Raw genomic sequence first — 23,331 nt, forward strand, 5'->3', positions numbered from 1 at the left:
TAAGGGTGGTTGTGAACCTCTGGCCCCTAGTATTGTTTCCTGCTGTTTTGTTTGTCCATCCACTGATGGCTCCACCTGGATGCTTTCCTCCCCTCAAGTCACACTGTTTCTGGAGTTTTGGAAACAACGCCAAGCCAGGCTTGAGTACGAGTGGGATCTGGTGGACTTTGAAGAAGAGCAGCAGCAGCTCCAGCTGCGGCCCGAGTTCGAAGCTATGTGTAAACACAGGAAGATGAATCCCGTGACAAAGGTACAATAGACATGAAGCCGGAGATCCCCTCAGGGGACCCTCTGCTGTCAGTCTCCCTGGGATAGTGTTCCATCAACATATGAGTTAATTAATAAAATTATGACTCTCTTCTGCCATATTCACATATATGGAACATTGCCAACACACTTATGAATAAAAAGCTATAAACCATGGGTAGATTTGCTACCCAACATGGCATTTGTACCCCACAGACACCCATTTCTCACATGTACCCACACACCTTCTTGTCGCTAGATTATTTTTAAAACAAATCCAATGTATCAGAACATGATATATGTCATTTTACTACTAGATGACAAAAAGGGAAACGGAAGCAGTGTGTACATGTTAAACTGTGTCACAGCAGTGGATTTAAGAGTAAAAATTTGACTTTGTCAGACTTCTCTTTACATGGCATTTTTATGTTGATTGTCATGGCAAAGTCACTTTACTGGACGAGATAAAGGTCTAAGTTTTCAAATCTGTAACCATCGAACTGGCTGTGTGTTCTTAAGTAAGGCATTACACGTCCAGTAACCTCACTGTTAGCTGCCTTCAGAGGCCAGAATGTTAGTTGCATAGGCTAGGAGCCCCAAGAGCCATGAGAGAGAGTGCATTGCACTTCAGATACCATGTCTTCTGTAGAAGACCCCCTTTCTTGAAAGCACAGGGCTGGAGAGATGGCTCAGAGGTTAAGAGCACTGACTGCTGTTCTAATGGTCCTGAGTTCAATTTCCAGCAACCACATGGTGGCTCATAACCATCTATAATGAGATCCAGTGCCCTCTTCTGGCCTGCGGGTATATGTGTAGGCAGAACATTGTACACATAATACATGAATAAATCTTAGGAAAAAAGAAAGAAAGAAAGAAAGCACAATTGCACTGTAACTTCCAAGTCTCTTTTCACACTTTAGGAATTAGCCACATGTCTTTTAAATTTAACTTAAATACCATAAAAATGTCCAGCATGTATAACACCTACCTGGGTGTTGCGTGAGTTACTTTTTCTTTTTGTTGCTGTACTAAAATACCATTGCCAAGAGCAAATTAGAAAAGGGTGAGTATAGTTTTTGCTTAGGTTACAAAGGGAAAATCCATAAGGTCAGGAAATGCTCAGCAGCTGAAGCAGTAAACGTAGAGATCGCATTCATCATCCACACACAGGAAGCAGGGGGCCAGGGAGGGGGGCAGAGGGAGAGAGGGTAAGGAAGTGGGGCTAGCCTGTAGATGTGCAAAGCCCTCTCACAGTGATGTACTTCCTCCAGCAAGGCTACACCCACTGAAGGTTCCATAACTCCTCCAAACAGTGCCACCAGCTGGACACTTACATGTTCGAATGCATGAGCCTATGGGGGACATTTCTTACTTAAACCAGAACAGGAGTTAAGAAAAGACATTGGATAGAATAATGACACAATGTCTGTTTGCCTGTTTGTTCCTATTTCATAGTATAAAAATAAAAAGGCAACAGAGGCAGGCCATTTGGTTTCACAAAAATTAACAGAATAAAAGATGGAGTGGGCATTTACATTTGTACTTCATGGACAAAAAGTATGTATAGGTTCTCCTTGATTCAGTCTCTTCATTTAGCCCTAACAGAATCAAAATAAAGAGGCAGAAAATGTTCATTTCTGGCAGTAGATTTTAGGGTTCAAGTACAAGCAGAACTTTCCCATGTGGGTCTGTATGGATGGTACATGTGTGCAAACACACACACACACACACACACATACACAATGGGCACAAGCCTACAATAGCACACATGCATTGGATGCACACAGGGACATAGTGTACACATGCATGCATAGCCTGAGTCTCCAGGGAGCTCTTAGAATGTTTCTCAGCCCAGATAATGTTCTGTAGCTCTTGGTCCAACCTGAAAAATCCATAGATCTAGAATCTTATACTTTATAGAATTCTGTGGTTTGCATATCTCCTGGCAGCTCTTCTTTACTGAATAACAAACTTCATAAATAAAAATAGATGTTTTACTAGGGTTCAGAATGTTGGTTGGACCAATTACTATCTTGTGTATTAAAGCCTGTGGCAATGGAGGTAGAAAGAGGCTGACCTGCTGTAAAGCAAGCAGGGAACACATCCCAAGGAATTAAATTGTACCTCATCATATTTCAGGGATGAGATTTGGACTTTATCTCCCCTCTCTCAGGCCCTGGAGGCCACTGCAACCCAACACTTAGGAACCAGGTTGCCTCAATCAAGTCTCTAACCTCAGGTGGGGTGTCACTTCAGGGTCTGATGGCCTTCTTTGTCTTCAAGGGTAGGCGCCACTTTTCTTGGGCTGTATTCAGAGAGAGTCCTTTATGAGGGCTCTACCTTCACTGTAATCCTTGATTTTTCTACTGTCATTTGGAGTCTCAACTGTGAGGAGAAAGTGCTACTTTGTTATTTCTTTAATATTACAGGAGATGGAGCCACACATGCCTCTGTGTCATCGCATCCCATGGTACTTTGTGTCAGGGACCACAGTGACCTTTGGGGTAAGCACTACTTTGTAATTGTTTTTTACCATTTCTATAGAGCATGGTCACCATAGTCGTCTCCACAGCTCTGTCTATATCTGCTCTTGGAACATTTCTGCCATGCACCATTCTTCCTACATTGGCTATACCTCTTACACAAAGCATGCTGTAATTTACATAGATATTCCCAATACTGAAATTTGTAGAAAGATATAGGGAGAGAGTTCTTTTTCTGTCTGTCTCATCGACTGATACCTTTACAACTAACCACATTCATATTCATTGCTGTCTCTGGTTAGTGTTATCAGTGTCATTCATTTGCTTTATCTCCCTTCAAGAATCTACAAAGGTAATCAAGCAATTAAATTATTACATTTTTTTCTTGTTGAAATAAGCAGAACACCATCTGAGAAAGACAACCTATGGTGAGAGAGTTGGTTTCTCTACACATCTGTAGCTAATACAGTTATCTATTACCATGAGCTTTTGGGGTTTTGTTTTCATTTCCTTTTCAAATTTGTATACTCTCCACAGTTAACCTTTAATTTGTAGAAGACGGGTGAAGGTGTTAGCCTCTGAGTGAGTGCCATATTAAGGTATAAAGAAATTAACTATTGTATACTGTAGTTTGACTTCTCCAATGTATATATCCTGTAAATTGTAACCATTATTATTAAAATATTTTGAAATCTTGAAGTTTCTTGGCATATGTTTTCTTAGCTTACATAACTTTTAGAAGAAAAAAATAAATGGAAAGGGAACAAATAGCCACCTCAGGATCAATTCTGAGAAATTGACTAGGAAGCATGGTCCCTGAATGGTTGCTCTGTTTTAGTTTTCTACTTATCCCTCAATATGATTTGCTTTCTCAACTTTAAAATAGAGTTTCTCAGTCATGAATTGATATAAAGCCACACTGCTCTGCAATATACAAAGTCTACAAAATTGATGTGGGAACCACATAACTAAAGCCTAGATCGTGTTTTCAAATTTTCCCTGAAAGGGGGATTAATTTGTGGCCACCTAGTCCCTGGTTCAGGATTATTTTTAATTTTCTTTAAGGGTCTAAAGATAGTCTATATTAATTAAGATAATCTAGATGTGGATAGATAGATAGATAGATAGATAGATAGATAGACAGACAGATAGATAAATGATAGATAGATGAAGGGAAGATAGCTGGCTGGCAGACAGGCAGATAGACAGAGGTTACATGGTAGGTGATAGATTGATTTCAAGAGCCACATTAAAACATATTAAGCTAAAAGTAGGATTCTGAAATATGGCTGTCACTTGTAACCACTGTGAGAAAATGAACTTTAAAAAGTCAATGTAGCATTTGCCTCTCTTGTTGCTATGATGAAACAAGCAGCAAGAACCAACTGAAAGGAGAAGAAAGGCATACCCTATCATGGCAGAGCATCCGTGGCAATGGGAGCTTGAGGCAGCTGCTCACATTGCACACATAGTCGCAAAGCGCAGAGAGATGGGTGCTCATTCTCCATTCACTTTCCCCTTTTTAGTCTGTCCAGATCCCAGGCCCAGGGATTGATGTCAGGCACAATTAAGATGGGTCTTTCCATATCAGTTAATTTAATCTAGATTACCTACTCACAGACTTTCCCAGAGGCTTGTCTCCTCACAGCGGGTAATTGTTTTTTTCCTATTCTAGGTTTAATCTGTAGCCACCCAAAGATTTCTCTTTAAGCCTTCCCCTGGCTTATCTGTTGCCTCTATGGTAAGAGGAGTTGGTTTGCCGAAGAACCTGCTGGGCAGTATAATAAAATGGGGAAAAGAGCATATCTAGTGAGTCTCGGTTTTCTCCTCAGATGGCTCTCCTCCTCAGCAGCATGGTGTCCATCATCATTTATCGCCTGTCAGTCTTTGCCACATTTGCCAGCTTCATGGAAAGCGAAGCCACCCTGCAGAGCGTGAAGAGCTTCTTCACCCCCCAGGTAGCCACCACTCTGTCTGGATCATGCCTAAACTTCATCTTCATCTTGATCCTGAATTTTTTTTATGAGAAGATATCTGCCTGGATTACAAAAATGGGTAAGCTGGCAAGAATTATGGGAGTGATTTACACACAGGTTGGAGTCAAGATGATTGATGATTGATAGATAGATAGATAGATAGATAGATAGATAGATAGATAGATAGATAGATGATATATAGATATAGATAGGTAGGTAGGTAGATAGATAGATAGGTAGATAGATAGATAGGTAGATAGATATCCATCTGTACATCAATCTGTGAACCCTCTCCCAGGGAGTTGGCATCTGAAGAGATCAGTTTTCAGGATAGTTTTTCCTCTAAATAGACCCACACCTGATTTTTAGGAATTTTATAAGGTCCACATTGATAGTTCAGGATTCCATGGTCATTGTGAGGTCACTTATCTTAACATTCCCTAGGTGAAGACAGCTGAACCCTGATCAGAATCCACACTGTACTAAAAACATGGGTTGATCTGTTTTTACACATTTTGTTCTTGGAAGGTATTTGCTTCTGGAAATCATTCTGAAATAGGGGGTAAGATAACAAAACCAAAACAGTGCATTCACTCCCCCTACCTGGATCTAGAACATGGTGCCTCCCTTCTTAAGGGGCACCATTGCCACTTGGATTGCTTGTTAAAGTTTGACAATTTCTCCTGTGGCTATTGTGAAGGGTGTTGTTTCCCTAATTTCTTTCTCAACCCGTTTGTCATTTGTACACAGGAAAGCTACTGATTTTTTTTTCTTTTTTGAGTTGATTTTGTATCCAGCCACTTTCCTAAGGTGTTTATCAGCTGTAGGAGTTCTCCAGTGGAATTTTGGGGAGCACTTATGCACACTATCATATCATCTGAAAATAGGGATACTTTGACTTTCTACTTTTCAATGTGGATTCCCTTGATCTCCTTTTGTTGTCTTATTGCTCTAGCTAGAACTTCAAGTACTATATTGAAGAGAGAAGGGGAGAGTGGGCAGCCTTGTCTAGTCCCTGATTTTAGAGGAATTTCCTTGAGTATCTCCCCATTTAATTTGATTTTTGGCTGTTGGCTTTCTGTATATAGCCTTTACTATGTTTAGGTATGTGCCTTGTATTCCTGATCTCTCCAAGACTTTAAACATGAGTGGGTGTTGGATTTTGTCAAATACTTTTTCAGCATCTAAGGAGATGACCATGTGGTTTTTTTCTTTCACTTTGTTTATATGGTGGATTACATTGATGGATTTCCATATATTGAACCACCCCTGCATGCCTGGGATAAAGCCTACTTGGTCATGGTGAATGATATCTTCGATGTGTTTTTGGATTCAGTTTGCGAGTATTTTTAGTATTTTTGCATCAATGTTCATAAGAGAAATTGGTCTGAAGTTCTCTTTCTTTGTTGGGTCTTTGTGAGGTTTAGGTATCAAGATGACTGTTTGGTATTTGGTAATGTTCCTTCCATATTCATTTTGTGGAGTAGTTTGAAGAGTATTGGTGTTAGGTCTTCGGTGAAGGGCTGGTAGATGTCCAATCTGAAAACATCTGGTCCTGGCCATTTTTTATGTCTGTTTCTGTTTCTGTAGGAAATATAATTTAATTTGTTTACATGATCTCGATTCAACTTTGGTAAGTGGAATCTATCAAGAAAATTGTCCATTTCCTTTAGATTATAAAGAAATAAGTAAAACTTGAAAAAAATAAACAAAATTTCTCCTGAAGTGGAAAGATGATGGAGTCACAGGTAAAGCAAAGTTTTGAGCAAGGAATGCTGCTGCTATTCCCCTCTTGGACAAGGTAGAGATAGACAGGGTGAACCACTAAGCAGCCAAAGGCATCTCTTCTTATAACACTCCTGGATGCCCCTCCCAGCCCACTCACTCACATACCTGCTCAATACAGATGCACCAAGAGCACTGGGCAAGTTCTACTCAGAAACAGTCCTTGCATTGCCTTCAAATTTCAAGTTCTCGGTCAAGTTTACATTCTCTGGGCAAAAGCAAGTGAACCAATCACAGCATATAAACTGCTTCTAACATGCCAAGAAGCTATGGCTTTTTCTAGTGAAAATCATCCCTGAGCTCCTACCTGAGACATCTTAAATGAATGCAACTGAGCTTCATCAAAATGGAAGCTATCTGTGTCCTTAGACTATGTGTCCTACTCCTCAAAGTGTCATGGTCTGGGCCAGCTGTTCTACTGGGAAATTATCAACTCATGAGAAAAAGTGTATTCCCTTACTCTTTGGGCTCCTCACAATGCTCTGACAGGTACAGGGGAGAATTTAATATTGTCTTATCCTAAGAATTGATTAAATTACAAACCAAGACTGCATTTTAATTAAGCATTTTCAGTCCCAGTTTAGTTCAGGAGAAGAAAGTACAAAATAGTTAGAAGCCATCTTAGCCCCTGACCTAACCTTACCTGGTTTCAACTTGCTTGACCACAGGCAAAGGAAAAAGAAACATGATGGGATTTTCTGTAGTGTCTAGCAGTGATGAGTACAGGGACTTCTAGTGCCGTAGGTATTTACATCCCACATTTAGACTGTCTTATACCTAGAGAAACTCCCACTCATGAAATGTAGTGACTGTTTCTTAAACAATCTCAGACATGGGAGCAACACAACATGACCAACAGAAAGCCAGAACAAACACACCACTCTTTATTATTGGTCAACTGAGGTCAGGGTAAGAAGCGTTTTCACACATCTTTAAATGGATGTGACTAGACAGCCATGTTCAAGTATAGCATTCCAGGAAAATGCATTTATCCTTGATGGTTATTATTGGCAGAAATTCCTCGAACTTACCAGGAGTATGAGAGCAGCCTCACTCTGAAGATGTTTCTCTTCCAGTTCGTGAATTATTACTCAGCTTGCTTCTACGTGGCCTTCTTTAAAGGGAAGTTCGTGGGATATCCTGGGAAGTACACATATATGTTTAACATGTGGAGAAGCGAAGAGGTAAGAATTCTCTTCCAGGTCAGATCTGTGGCCTCGGATAATTAAGACCTCCCTTTCTCCCTAGCACTATTTCAGATCTTGTCAAGCTGTAGAAGTCCAGACATTGGCTCCACCCATTCATCAGTTTTATCATCTGCTAGATTTTTTTGAGTTTCCTTTGAGCAAGCATGTATATTCGGCGTGTCTTGGTTTGTTTTCCTATTGCTATGATAAAAATATTCTACCAAAGGCAACTAAAGGGAGAATGGGCTTATTTCCTGTCATTACTCAAAAATCCAGTCCATCACGGCAGAAAAGTCAAGGCAGCAGGAACTTGAAGCATCTGGTCATGTGGCATCCAAAGTTAGAAATCGGAGAGCAGAAAATGCCTGTTGCTGCTCAGCCCCCATTCTCCACTTACACAGTCCAGAATGCCATCTAGGGAATGGTGCCACCCACAGTGCATAGGTCTTTTCATTTCAATTACAAACATAGAAATGATCCTCCATGTACATGTCCAGGGGCTCATTGCTCAGGTGATTCTACTACATTCTAACAGGTTGGCAATTGATACCATCAAACAGCGGTAAAATATAGAGTAAGTAGAATAGAGCTATTATTCAAGAAAGCATCCAGCAAAGGGTCAAGAGTCAAGAAAAGTCTCTTCTATAGCCTGTAGACATGACCCATAGTTATCTGGCCTTATGTCCAGGCCTAAGGATTGATACTTTTCTAAGAATACGTTTCAGAAGTCTGTAACTCCAGCACAGTTCCCAGATGGGTGTGATGCAGCTACCCAGGTCCATGGGAATGAATGGTGCCTGAATCCCATCATTGCCTCTCCCAACCATATTATAACTCCTTGTTATACCTTCTTGACTTTTAGATATTCCAGATGTTGTGAAATTCTGTTTCTCTTCCTCTATCTCTGTTTTCTCCTCTCATGTTTCTGAACAGTGTGATCCTGCAGGCTGTCTGGTAGAGCTGACAACCCAGCTAACAATCATAATGATTGGAAAACAGCTTTTTGGAAACATCCATGAAATCTTTCAACCGTACGTATGATTCACACATTGCATATTTGATTTAAATAGCTATTCAAGAAGATGTGTATATTTGCTACTGTCATGGTGTCTTTGTCAGAAAATGTCTAAGCAAACAGGAACAATTCATGTTTAGTGAACAGTGCAGGTTCCTACCTTTCTCTTTTCATTGGTGGAAATGTTCCTCTGATGTATGAGATCAGCAGGATACATACATACATACATACATACATACATACATACATAAATATATACAGATAGATATATATACACATATACATACATATACATGGAAACACACACACACACATACAGAGAGAGAGAGAGAGAGAGAGAGAGAGAGAGAGAGAGAGAGAGAGAGAGAGAGAGAGAGAGAGAGAGAAATCAGTAAGCTTCCTTTTTAGGAAATGTTGAAGAAAATCAGACATTCATACACAAAATATCAAATTTGACTTGGGACAAAATTAGCTGCTAATAGATCATAGGTATTAAAAATAATTTCAGTGGAGCAGAAGTAATTAGTATAGAATTTAAAGTAGTTGTCTGTGCTGTGTGAATCCAGCAGCCCCCGTAGGGAGGGGCTCAGTGAAGATCTACTGGAATTCCTAAGCGCCCTCACCCCCACCAGGCTCTGTGTGCCCTTCCATCTTTTTTTTAGGTCTCTTTGTGTCTTCGTTTGGATCTGAGATATCTATAAATAATTATTCTTTTCATGTCACAATTGCTGCAGCAGTCCATGTAATAATGTTATTTATCCATTGATCATTTGTGTCTTTGGAGTCTTATTTTTCATTTGCCTGAAATTTAAGATGAGAGGATGGCTCTCTGGCTCTGTGTTTCCTTTGTAGCAGTGCACTTGTTCGTGATGTTTAATGCCTGTCCTACCTGGATGCTTACATCCGTTGTTGTTGCCATTGTTTTGTGTTTTGCTTTGCTTTTGCAGCAATGCTTTAAAAGCTTTAGCTACCGACTCTTCTTTGTTCTCTTCTTCTTTGAGCATAGATGTGGAAAATATTTTGTTTTATCATAAATTTTATCCTTTCGATTGTTAGTAATCGTATGAAGTTGCCTAGCCTTGAGTAAGCTGAGGCATCATCTTGTTTCCATCTGCACTCCAGGATAAATAGATGCATTCTTAGAGTCATCAATAGGGGGCTCTTGGCCACCTCTTCCCCACTGTGGCAAAGGGACAATGCTTGTGGATATTGCAAAGATTCCCTGGCAAAACCACTCTGGTTGGGGGCCACTGCTTTAAATACGGACATTGACATTCAGGTTGATTATCCTTTATTATTTGGTATCATATCTTTGGAAGATTCTGGGGTTTTTTGTTTTGTTTTGTTTTCTTGTTTTTATTTATTTATTTATTTGGGAAGTCTGTGAATGCAGTTTTTTCTTCCACTCTAAGAATTTAGTACCTGAAGCATCTCCTATCCAGTGGCAACACATTCTGTTTTACAACCACAGCTCCGTGCTTGCTTTATTTCATTTATTTATTTCCATTCACACCACTCACTTGAATATGACCATGCACATTCTCACTCTGGTTTTTAACTTCAAATGCTCTTCGCACTGATGAAGCCATTTCCCTCTAAGTTGTTGGTTGCTTTTAATTGTATTGAGCTAATTTGGTTCTAGGATGATCTGTTGGAAGCAGACTTCAGAAGGTATTTGATAGCAAGTGCTTTTGCGTTTAACGTTATCTCTACCATCATGTCTATTGTACTGATTAATTTTCTAGTTTAAAAAAAAAACCAAACTTATTCCTCAGTGCACTCCAACACTGCCACAACCTACTTTATGTGGTATAAAATGTGGTTGGCAAGTGTCTTGTAATCTATTGCATTTACCTAGATAGGCCTCTGCTTTTCTTTTCATGTACATTTTCTGTTACACTTGGTTGCTCATTTCTGCAAATGTTTTCTGAGCATCCCAGAGGCATGGGATTGGCAAATGCCCCTGCCTCTGACCACCTCCTTCACCCTATCAACCTGACTTTGTCTGAATGAGCACACTGCTTTACAGCAGGCAGAGTGGGAACTGCTTGCCTTCTCCCCACTTCCATATGTGGCAGAGACAATACCAGGTTTTCATCTGGACCTTATCTCCTGTTGTGCTAGTTTGTGGTATTTAGGCTCTCCAGACTTAACACACTGGCTCTCTGACTTTTTTTCTCCACGTGTCAACTTTTATCCTCTCTGACAGCTTGATTTTTAATTGGTGGAGACGCAGAAGAATTCGAACTCACTCCGAGAAACTGTACAGTCGTTGGGAACAAGACCATGACCTACAGGTTTTTGGAAGCCTTGGACTGTTCTATGAGTACTTAGAAACAGGTAATTTCCAGTCGAGGTGCGGAGGCAGCATCAGCGCTAATCAAATGAATAGTTTTCATCTTTTGTGATTTCTTTATGTCTTCTTATGGTAGATGTTTGGTATTATTGAATGAAAAAGGTGGATGACATGGATAGAGAGCCGATTGATGGATAATGGTAGATATATGAATACTAAAAGATTGATTTATGGATGGGTATGTGATTTTTGTGTATGTGTAGATGGATATTGACTAGATTGATGGATAGGTGGATGGTGGGTAGGTGGATGAAAGAACAGGTAGATGGATAGGTAGATACATGAATGGCTGGCAGACACACACACACACGGTGGATGAAATAAAGAGGGATAAATGAATAGGTGGATGGATTGATGGTGGAGAGATGTATGGATAGCAAGCACACACACACACACAGGTGGTGGTATATGTATATATTGATGGCAGATTGATGGAAGATACATGGATGGCTGGAAGATAGATGGCAGTTGGATAGATGGGTGAATGGATAGGTGGATAAAATGGTTCAATTTTTCTTTGTTCCATTGATTGAACAGATAATACACACTGAGATGAGATCTTAGAGAACTAGTGTTTGGGCTGATTGTGTGGTCTGCCAAGAGCATTTTTCTCACCAACATCCATTGATTTTTTTCTGCAGCTATAGAGGGTGCTTTGTGTATTTATTATCAAAATCATGGTGCAATAAAAAAGACCATCTGAAAACCATCAAGTGATTAGTATTTACTAGATACATTATATATTTATCTCAAAATCTGTCAGTATAATAGAGAACATATTTATCCTTCCAGATAACCGTTTCCATATGTAGTTTATATTGCATGGCATTAGTCAGGTAATAGTGTGTACATCGTGGAACAAAGAGATGGGAAATCTTGTTTTAGTAGCTCAGTATACAATAAGTAGCTCTTGTTTTAAAGGGTGATAAAATGGTATTTTTCCTCACTATGTAAGTTCTGAATGATTTACATACACAGGCAGAAAAGATTACTACTGACATAAAGATGTAAAATAATATCATTTATAACAAAATTAGCAAAGACAGACCAAAACAAAAAAACAAAATTAGCTTCTGTGTGTTGAAAGCCAATCAGGACTTAGTTTATACTGAGAATTTTTATGCATTCTTCTAGTCATGACTAGCATTTAATTCATTGGCTGACTGTATTTATTCTCAGTGTTGAAGATAATGAAATTAAGTAGACTAGATTTCTAGGGGAAGAGCTGAAGCTGACACCTTGAAAACCCACACTACATCTCCTTCAGATTAGCCATTGGTCCCTGAAAGAGACCATCAGTGTTACTAATCACTTCATAGCCATGCAGGTAAAAAAAGATGGGGTAGAGGTGGCAGGAACTAGGCAGAGTGGCCCTTCTCTCTCCACAGTAATAAGTAATCCCTGTCTTTTCAGTTCTCCAGTTTGGCTTTGTCACGCTGTTCGTGGCCTCTTTCCCCCTGGCACCCCTGTTTGCTCTTATAAACAACATTATGGAGATCCGAGTGGATGCCTGGAAGCTCACGACTCAGTACAGGAGACCTGTCGCTGCAAAAGCTCACTCCATAGGTGTCTGGCAAGACATTCTCTATGGAATGGCCATCCTTTCTGTTGCAACTAATGTAAGCCCATCTCTTTCCTTGGGAGGCTTTGCATTTCTCTCTGTATCTGCGGGGGTGGAGAAGTGTGAATGGCACCTGACTCAACTCTCATCAGCACCAATTTCATCACAGTGATGATTTATAAGGACCAGCCATCCTAAACATTATTTTTCGAGCAAGAACAATAGCGAGAAAATAGTAGATTCTCATTAGCATTTTAAAGCTGTTGTTCTACAGATTGTGCCATGCTAGGCAGAAAATCAGTGACAATGTAACATGTATGAACAGTGCAGTCAAAGAATGATTATATGGAAATATGTATAACATAACACAAATTTACTACTTTTCACTTATTGTAAAATTATTTTTAAAACTAAATTTCACAAATACTAATTTTATAGCCTTCACATTCATCTAAAATTCAAGCCCTTACTGAGACAATCAAAAGGAGATTTGTCAACCGAATTGTGATTTATTTTAGAAAGCTTACATAAAGGAAATGTGGTCAAAATTGTAGAGCATAAATATGGTGGGAACATGACAAAAGAGCTGAAGGAAAGTTGCAGAAAAGTCCTCTGCTGGAAATGCTTTTTTAAAAACCAAGTCAGGGGCCTGCACAAACTGTTGCATCAACCAAGAACAAACTGTGTATGCAGTAAGCCTAGACTCCCTGTTCAGATCTAGCCAAGAGACAGTTCATCCTCCACGGTTATGGGGAGAGCCGGGACTGCCTCTGACATGAACTCTGGTGCCCCCGATTTGATCACTTCCCCTTGGTGGGGAGCCCCAGAGGGTCCACAGAGGAAGGGGAAGCAGGCTGTCCTCATGGGATCTGATAGTCTGTGGTTATATGGTGGGGGAGGAGGTCCCCTTCTGTTAGAGGTCTAGGGGAAGGGAAGAGGGCAGAAGAGGGAGAGAGAGTGGGACAGGGAAGATAAAAGTGATGGGATAGCAATCAGGATTTAATGTGAATAAATTATGATAAATTTTTTAAATGTCAGGAAAACCTGCCCTAAGCATGTGCCTTCAGCTATAAAAAGGACATTCAAAGACATAACACATGAATAGAAGCAGTAAAAATAAAAATAAAAATTGAAGTCAGGCATAGTGATGCACACCTTTAATCTCAGCACTTGGGAGGCAGAGGCAGGTGGATTGCTGTGAGTTCGACGCCAGCCTGGACTACAAAGCGACTCAGGACAGCCAAGGATACACATAGAAACCTTGCCTCAAAAAAAAAACCCAAAAAAAAAAATAATAATTGATGATAAGTAGTCAACTTATAAAATAAAAGAACAATTAATATAAATACTGAGTAAAGCAAGAGCTAGTTTGTTGAAAAAAACATAAACAAAAACATACAAACAAAACCACAAACCCATGAAAACAACAACAGCCTGCTCTGTACTAGGTTTAAAACCTGTTTGAAATGATCAATTGTGAGAAAATAAAAATGTCAGATGCATTCAACAAGCAACAACAATACCAAATATACTCATAGCAGTGGAAGTAACAGAAAAGGATGTTTAAAACTATACCACCAAATGCACAGGTACCAGAGTCAGACAGAAGGTTTTAAGTGCACTCATGCGGTCTACAACATAGAAATTATTCCTGTGATCATTTTGCTTAGAAAAATATAGCACTCCCATGGAATGAAGTTCTGACATTACTTGTAATAAGCTACAATTAAGTGCCCACCCACACTCTTTCATTCAGCAGCCTGTTATAGACACACTTAAAACACAGACACACAGACACAATCATGAATACACACAGGTTATTCCATATATCAATATATACAGGCATATACACATATAAGGACATATGCAGGTTTTTAAAATATCTACACACACACAAATACAAATACAAACAGAAACAGAGAGAGAGAGAGAGAGAGAGAGAGAGAGAGAGAGAGAGAGAGAGAGATACAGAAAAATGACTTCTGTTATCCCCCACCTATTTCTCTCCTAGCCCCAGACAAGGGAATTCTTTTTAACAGCAGTGGGATGTGTCAATCAGAACATGAGTCATGGCAAGGCCAAGGATGCTTTGGGGCAGCAAATACCCATAGGTCAATTCTTGACTTAGCTATCTTGAGTTGTGAAATTTTGGAAGATTAATTCCAGGCTACCCATGAGCCTTTGCATGTTGTAGAGTGGTGTTTGACTCGCCTCACGTTCATGTGGCTCCCAAAAGTGAGCTTGCACACAAGTCAGACATTGAGCACTGGGCTAGGCTCATCATTTTTCTCTCCCTTTGTCCATCAGGCCTTCATTGTCGCGTTCACATCTGACATCATTCCCCGGTTAGTTTACTTCTACGCCTACTCAAAGAATTCAACAGAACCCTTGGCCGGATATGTCAATAACAGCCTGTCAGTGTTCCTGATAGCTGACTTTCCAAACAACACAGTGCCCATGGAGAAAAGAGACTTCATCACTTGCAGGTCTCCTTCTGTCTAGGTTTTAGTATTGTACTTATAATGTCTTTCTTAATGTTTGTCTTATGGTGTAAAAGGTTTACTTGAGAACTCATTTCCTGGGCTAATGTCCTGCATCATTTCTGGAATTCACACATTATGTGACCTGACAGATTGTACAAGGGGAAGTGGCATCATGGGTAGAGGTCGTATTGTTTTTAAATAATTCTTACGTTTGAATTATTCTTGAAAATGTTGACCACTACCTAGAACGCTCTCTGGACTTCATCTATAACATCTGCCCATCAGTTAGTATCATTAACTACTTGAATTTTACCACTTACTTTCAGAAATTCTACTAAGAACTAGAGAGATAGCAATATAATTATGAGCCAGTTCACCAACCATCTTTCCACTCAAAGGTTTTCTTCAGTATAGAATGCGTGAGGCGGGATATGTGAGCTGTCATTACCACACCCAGTTTATCATGTTCTGTGGGGATCTTGACACCATAGAATATGAAAACAATTGTCAGTAAGTAAACAGCTGGATAATAGAGATGATAGATGGCTGATGGAGATAGGCAAGTGGATAGATAGATAGATAGATAGACAGATAGATAAATGTGGATAAATGATAGATACATAAATACAAAGACATATAGATGATAGATGTAGATGGTATAGGTAGTTGGATAATAAAGATAGATTGATAGCATAGAGATGATAGATGATAGGTGTACATAATAAAATAGAAAACAGATTATGTATTATAGAGACATATGATACAGATTGATTGATAGATGATAGAGACATGTGATAAAGATAGATATATTCATAGCTTGATGGATAGGTAAATATACTGGCAGATAGTGACAATATATGATATGTAGATGGCAGAGATAGATACTAGATACATCATAAATAGATAATAGATAGCCATCTGACCAATAGACATATGCACACATATGTACATACAAAGGCCTTTAATCTTAATTTCAACCTCACATTAACTACTCCCTTGTCGATTATAACAAAGAGCAAGAAAACCACTTCAGGACATCCAGAAAAAAGCACTGATCTGTGGTGCATATGGGTGCATGTGGATCATGGCACAGTGCTCATGACTGAGGTCTCTTTTATCTGATTTCCTGGTTTCATCGCTTTCTAAAAGCTGGACTGAGTTTTGAAGAACATCAGTCTGGTGGCTTCATAGCAGAGAATAATCTGAAAGTCTGAGCACCAAGAAGATTTCAGAAAGAGAACACTACCTCATCAGCCCACCTAAAAGGAAACAGAAATGGTCCACATAGTAGGTCAGATGGGTCAGACAGTAGGAACATTCTGATAGAATGCCATGGTGTCTTTGTCTGTCCTGGGAGAGGCTTGCATTAGACCAAGGAACTAAGGAACTTTCTCTGGTTTGCCTTCTATTAGGGACGTACTTCGGGAAAGTAATACAAGCCTGGAGCTGTGTGAAAGGAAAAGGTTTAACATTATGTGTTATTTTCCTGGGTTTGTAGCCAATCTCCTAAGAGAAATAACAAAAGTTTCTGCCAGGTCACGTTAGTAAACTTACCTCAAATATCATCTATCTACATGACATTAGTTTATCTGCCTATCGTCTGTCAACTGTTTATCATCTGTACCTATCCTAGATTATCTATCCAGCATCTACCTATCTACCTGTCATCTATCATATCTATTTATCACAGGTAGATATCTATGACACCATAGAGCATCTCTCTATGCAAATCTATGCATCTACCTATCTATGGTTCATTTCTGTTTTGCTTTGATTTTAGGTACAGAGATTACCGAAACCCCCCTGATCATGAGAACAAATATGCCCATAACATGCAGTTCTGGCATGTCCTCGCTGCCAAGATGACCTTCATCATAGTAATGGAAGTAAGATGCCCTGGACTCTTCCCATCTCCTTCACCTCTCCCATACATTTTGCCCTTCCCCAAAGTGTCTGTGTCTAAACCCACCTGTCATGGAGAAGTTATCTTCTTTGCCTTTCTTTCGAAGAGGGCATTTGTTATCATAAGTTCCCACTTCTCTATGGGAGCCTGTTATTCACCTGTAATTGGTAAAAGCACCTTGGTAACAGAAAAAGAGAGGATATGCGTGGCAAGGTCAGGAAAAGGCTGGTTTTTAGAACACACATTCCAAAGCCTCTGTTCCACAACACTCTCACCAACTAGCCTTGTGTTTCTACCTTTGACAGATGAACCTTTAGGCAAGAGAAGCATGGGAGAATGGGGAAATAGAAGGATCCAAAGGGTCCTAGAAATCTACAAGAAGAACATTAGGACAGGCGGATCTGGGCCCAGGGGTCCTGCTCAAACTATGGCACCAGCCAAGAACTATATGTGCAGTAAACACCAAACCCTGACCCAGATCTAGCCAAGGGACAGGACATTCTCTACAGTTGAGTGGAGAGTGGGGTCTGACTTTCACACGAATTCTGGTGCCCCATATTTGACCACTTCCCCTGGATGGGGAGGCCTGGTGGCACTCAGAGCAAGGATAGCAGGCTACCAAGAAGAGATTTGATACCCTATGAGCATAAACAGGCAGAGGAGGGTCTCCTCAGTCACAGTCATAGGGGAGGGGAGTAAGGGGGAAATGGGAAGGAGGGAGGAATGGGAGGATACAAGGGATGAGATAACTATTGAGATGTAATATGAATGAATTAATAAAAAATTTTAATAAAGAAAATCAAAATAAAAAAATTAGTTAGCTAGTATTAATGCTGGGATTTGGTGCCATCAGTATGTTAGTTCAAAGCATCAGTCCTGCCCAATGCAGGGCACTTCTTAGCTGTGGGATATTTGGAGAGAATGCTCACAAGAAAAGATAGCTACCATAGAGGGAGGATGGATAAAACTCATTAAACAGGACCAGAGAGAGGGAGGGAGGGAGGGAGGGAGAGAGAGAGAGACAGAGAGACAGAGAGAGAGACAGAAAGACAGACAGACAGACAGACAGACAGACAGACACGTGGTCCCCCAGTGGGAGTACCCAAGTACAACACAGGGGCAACCTGAGCGCATGCTGTTCAGCCAGAGTCTCTTGGACTTACTATTACTATCTAGGGGATCCACGTGTGTTTAAAATCAAATGTAGTTAGTACTGAGAGTACCCTTACACATTTCTCATGAGCTAAAATTCTGATCTCTAGAACCAAACGCTTTCAACTTTGAAGCTCATATTTTAGTGTTTAGGATGTAATTGTTGACATCCTACAGTGACATGTCACACACAAGAGCACACTTGATACTTCATATATACACCATCATCTTCCTCCTGCTCCTCAAGATAATTATATACATGCATAATAATTACCTATTATTTATAAAGTTCCATAATTCCTCTTCTGAAGTATAAAATCTCAAAAAGCAATCTTTTGGTGAATTATTAGCCATGCATCCTTGATCTGATACCATTTCAGTTTGTCAATAGCCTTTATTCATTTTCTTTAAAGTGACTGCTGGTCAATATTGCTATGGAAACACCAAAGGGACACGTCAGAACCTGCTAGTACTTGGTTTATACACTAAATAATTCTGATTTTGATGTTTAATCACTCTCAACTCTGAAATAGTGTATTCATTAGAGTTTCACCTAAGAGTTTAATCAAGTTTATACAGTATACCTTTATAAATACTAGTAATGTTTGTTTCATGCAATATGCTCTGAAAAACATTTCCCTGATGAAGTCTATGTTTCTTCTTCTTCTTCTTCTTCTTCTTCTTCTTCTTCTTCTTCTTCTTCTTCTTCTTCTTCTTCTTCTTCTTCTTCCTCCTGCTCCTCCTCCTCCTCTTGTTCCTCCTTCTCCTCCTCCTTCTTTTTCTTCTTCTCTCTCTCTCTCTCTCTCTCTCTCTCTCTCTCTCATCAATCTTCTAGCCAGTAAACTGCTTCCAACATTCCCCCTGTGTTTGCCACCTAACTTTGTTGGATTCATCTTTCAGGAACTCAGAAGAAAAATTATAGGTGGTTTTATTGAGACCTTGAATATTGAAAATTTCCCTACATATATTTCTTGTTCTGAAATTAAAAGTCTAAAGTTGTCTCCATTAATTTTTTTAACCTTATGTTTGATGATCTTGAAAATCATTTAGGACATCACTCCATTTTTGTCCAGCTTCTAATGCTGTTATAAAGTACAGCGCCATCCAACCCCCTTCATTATTAATGACCTTAAAATGGACAGACTTTGTGAGTCCTCCCACCTGACAGTCTGAAACTTCACAAGCAAATTATTCACTATGGGACTATAGTTCTGGGTGCTGCCTGAATCCCCTAGATCCAAAAAGCACTCTTCAAGTTCACGGCTAAAAAAAAAAAAAAAAAAAAAAAAAAAAAAAAAAATTCCCGTTTTTGTGATTTCCTTCCTCTGCTGTCTCTCTGCAACAATATCTATCTTGCCCAAATTTCAGTGATCACAGAGAAAAAAAGAGATGGAGCCATGCTTGGGCTCTTTCATTAGTTATTTTCCTTTTTGCTCCTCTCTGCTTTTTTTTTTTTCTTTCTTATTATACATTTCATTGCATAGTGGACAGTGTTGCACATTCAAGAACCAGAGGACTAAAAGGGTGTGGAGGTAATGAGCCCACCTTTCATTAGAAATCCACAAAAATTCAGTCTGCAGTTCTGCTATCCCAGACGGGGTGACACAGAAAAAGAAAAGTTTCAGGCCAAGGCAACTAAAGCAGTGCTGGACTTGTTTTCTGTTTGTTTAATAGACAGAAGGGGGCTGACAAGATGTCATAGAGGGAAAAGGTGTTTGCGTCCAATCCTAACAGTTCAAGTTGGATTTCCAGAACCCACATGATAGAACAAACTAGCATCTGCAAGTTGTTCTATGACCCACCTATACATCACCCACATGTCCATACATACACACAATCAATAATTAAATCTAACACCGTAAGGGACAGAAGTCAGTAAATCTATCCAAGCACACCCAAGAGCCTGGTATTGGAGTCTCCAAAGGCTGCTGCAGTTTATTGAGATATCCTCCTTGTACTTATTTCGTTCTATTTTATGTGTACGTGTGTTATGCCTGCATGTGTGTTTATGTATCACATGTATGCAGTACTCACATACACCAGAAGATGGTGTCAGATTCCCTGAAGCCAGAGTTAAATTTGTTAGCTGCTGTGTGAGAGAGAGCTGGGGGTTGAGCCCAGGTCCTTTGGAAGTGCAGTCAGTGCTCTTAACCACAGATTCATCACCCAGCCCCATATTAAGACATTTTCAACATATATCTTAAGCATATATGAGTAAAGAGGAAAAAAAAACACTCAGAGAAAAAAGAAGATCCTACCCACGTGGGTATCGGCTCCACACGGGAGTCACAATCGAGAGTCTGAGTCCAGGCCAAGATGGTAATCCTTGTAGCTCTCAAGTCAAATCTCAAGAGCTTACTAAGAAACTTTTTTTTTCTTTTTAATATATGAGATTATAGAATGACTCTGGAAGAGGTGCCTTAAGATGATATTATAATGTGATAAGGTAAAACCAAGAGGCATTAGCGTTGTACAGGGGTTTCCTGGTGAGAGCCCTAAAGTGCAGACTCACTTTGGAGACAAAGCCTTAATGTTGATGGTCTCACTAGGACTCTGTTCTTAGCTGGCCAGAGGGTTCAGCCAGACTCCCAGGTGAAGACTTCTTTCCCATCCTGTGACCCCACGGCTTTTGCTCTTTCTTTTCCACTTACATGCAATATTCTGAATTTCACTTTTTAGAAACTTTGCTTGGCATATGGGTCGTCCTACCTTGACCATGTCCCACAGCTTGTGACCCCATGCTCATGTCTTTTTTGGTGTAAAAGTTAAAATTCTTTACATACTTCCAGAACATTCTACTGTTCCTCATAGAAATGTCAAACTGACTATCTTGTTCAGCTCTGGCCTATACTAATGTCCTCAGGAGGCCTGCCCCAACTTCCTTCCTGAAAACCTTCTAAGAGTTGAAAGCAAAATGGCTAGTACGGTTTAGGATTCTACCTCACACTCAGTCATTAATTACATGGTTGAGTGTGAGCTTTCCTTTCTAAAGGAAGTTAGGATCATTTTAGAGATATTTTATTAGGTTCTTAGGAAGAGGCATAGACAAAGGGGAGGTTTCTTAATAGCCATGTTCCATTTCTCTAATTGCTTACTCAAACATACATTTATTTAATTCCATCATGTGTGTGAAAATTACAGAATAAGCATATGTAAGCACATGTGTGTGTCCCCTTCATGGGGAGGCCCGGTGGTACTCAGAGGAAGGATAGCAGGCTACCAAGAAGAGACTCGATACCCTAGGATCATATACAGGGGGAGGAGGTCCCCCTCAGTCACAGTCATGGGGAGGAGAATAGGGTGAAAGTGGGAGGGAGGGAGGAATGGGAGGATACAAGGGATGAGGTAGCAATTGAGATGTAACATGAATATTATCAATAAAAAATAAGTGTGTGTGTATGTGTGTTCAACTTTGTACTCCCTGTGTCCAACAGTTTATCAGATGCTTAGGGGACCTGTAAAGACTCGTTGCTGAATTCTTGATGTTCTAAACAGTATCTCTGATCTTCTTTTCTCTCTCTTTTAGCACGTTGTTTTTGTGTTTAAATTTCTACTGGCCTGGATGATACCAGATGTTCCAAAAGATGTGGTGGAGAAAATCAAGCGAGAAAAGCTAATGACTGTCAAGATCATTCATGACTTTGAGCTCAACAAGCTGAAAGAAAACTTGGATTTTGAATATAACAAAGTCATTCGGCATAGCACAGTAGATGAAAGCAGATCCCTGAGGAGCAAAATCCCAGTCTAATCCACGCATGAGAGGAGAAGTTGACGCCCTTCTTGGTTCACTGTTGCCTCTGGGTTTGAGGCTGGATGCTGGAAGCCATGTATCCATTTGTTTTTCTTTCCTTCTTTTATTTTTAACTCACAGTATTTATGCACTTTACTCAAAGCTGGCAGTGTGCTATGAGAAGGGAACACAGGCTGGCATCATCCACTGGGCTCTCCAGGGTGTGGCTCTCTGGGGTCCTATAAACAGTTGCAGGTGGTACCGGTGGATTCTGGGAAATCATGGAGTGTTGTTACTTGGAGTGAAACCCTGGCCTGGGGGGTGTGCTCTGTCACTTCCCAGGTCAGCTACACATCTCTACCATCTTCTGTTGAGTGTCTTCCATCTCCCTCTCAGAAAAGTGTTGCTTAAAAAAAAAAAAAGTCATCAAAGAGACCCACCAAGTCATAAAACATCTGCTGTTGTAAAATGCACAACTGAAAGCCAACCTCAGATGCCTCAGGGAACTCTCACCTATAAACAAACACTGGGTAGACATCATAGCAGCAGTGTGCCCTTGACAATGTCAGGTGACAGTTAGCTTCTGTCAGAATCCCAGAGAGCCTCTCCTGGTAAACGTAGAATTAATTTTTCCAAGAGACTAAATGAATTTTCATCAAAGACTCTTCGGGGGAGGGGGGCAGTGCTTTTCAAGGTGGTGTTTCCACTTTGTTGACTTGTGTCACCACCATGGTGACTGCAGGTTTCCAAGTGAAGGTATTGTGTGCAGCCAGTATGACTTCTCAGGAGTTAGAGAATGAATGGCAGTGCATGAAAATTAACTCACTCAATTATACAGCGAACCTTTGAAATTTTCTCTGAAATGCTGATGTCTGCATCACGAAGCCTTTTTTATCTCTACCCATTTGTCTAAGTTGGGCACAAACTGTTTACAAAATGTGATCTCTTTGCTCAAAAGAAACCCCAAAGCGTGTAATAAGTTTACAGTCCTTCCATGAGCTACAGTGCACCTTGGTGCCCAGCGCCTCCTTTCTATGCCTTTGGCACATGAGAACTTGTCCAGCTAACTGTTGATTTGACAGGATACAACATTTCAGATGTCAGCTTGTCTTCTTTTGGAGGAACTGTCAGGGTTGTGAGCACAGAGTTTATCACTAACAGATAATCAACCAAGAGAGAAGGTGATAGGGTGGAAAGAAGTACATTTGCTAAATTATCCTTTCCACATTTAAGGCTATGGTGGATATACAGCCATTCTTGTCATTGGTTCAGTTAATACAATATCACATATGTGTCTGTATGTAACTTACCACTAGAGTGGAAGATATAGTCCAGCTATGGTGTACTCAAATCTTTAGATTTAAAGTAGAATTCAGCTACAAAGGAGTATTTTTAAAATCTTACACACACAAAGAAACTCAATGACACCGTTTTTGGAAGTAGTGTTCTCTTAA

At 40.0% G+C, this 23,331-nt stretch overlaps 1 protein-coding gene across 1 annotated transcript in view; it reads left to right on the plus strand.

Moving 5' to 3' along the window:
• The window catches only part of Ano5 (anoctamin 5), a 51,849-nt gene extending 29,657 nt beyond the window's left edge, over positions 1-22,192 (plus strand). Inside the window, exons 11-20 of the mRNA XM_051148618.1 lie at positions 99-250; positions 2,676-2,750; positions 4,562-4,784; positions 7,505-7,674; positions 8,611-8,708; positions 10,902-11,032; positions 12,462-12,667; positions 14,917-15,095; positions 16,873-16,978; positions 21,674-22,192. Of these exons, the coding sequence (XP_051004575.1) occupies positions 99-250; positions 2,676-2,750; positions 4,562-4,784; positions 7,505-7,674; positions 8,611-8,708; positions 10,902-11,032; positions 12,462-12,667; positions 14,917-15,095; positions 16,873-16,978; positions 21,674-21,895 (1,562 nt within the window). The 3' untranslated portion in view covers positions 21,896-22,192. The remainder of the gene's footprint in view (positions 1-98; positions 251-2,675; positions 2,751-4,561; positions 4,785-7,504; positions 7,675-8,610; positions 8,709-10,901; positions 11,033-12,461; positions 12,668-14,916; positions 15,096-16,872; positions 16,979-21,673) is intronic.
• The last annotated feature ends 1,139 nt before the right edge of the window (positions 22,193-23,331 follow it).

This window comes from Acomys russatus, chromosome 7 (assembly GCF_903995435.1).
Source record: "Acomys russatus chromosome 7, mAcoRus1.1, whole genome shotgun sequence".
Taxonomy (NCBI): Eukaryota; Metazoa; Chordata; class Mammalia; order Rodentia; family Muridae; genus Acomys; species Acomys russatus.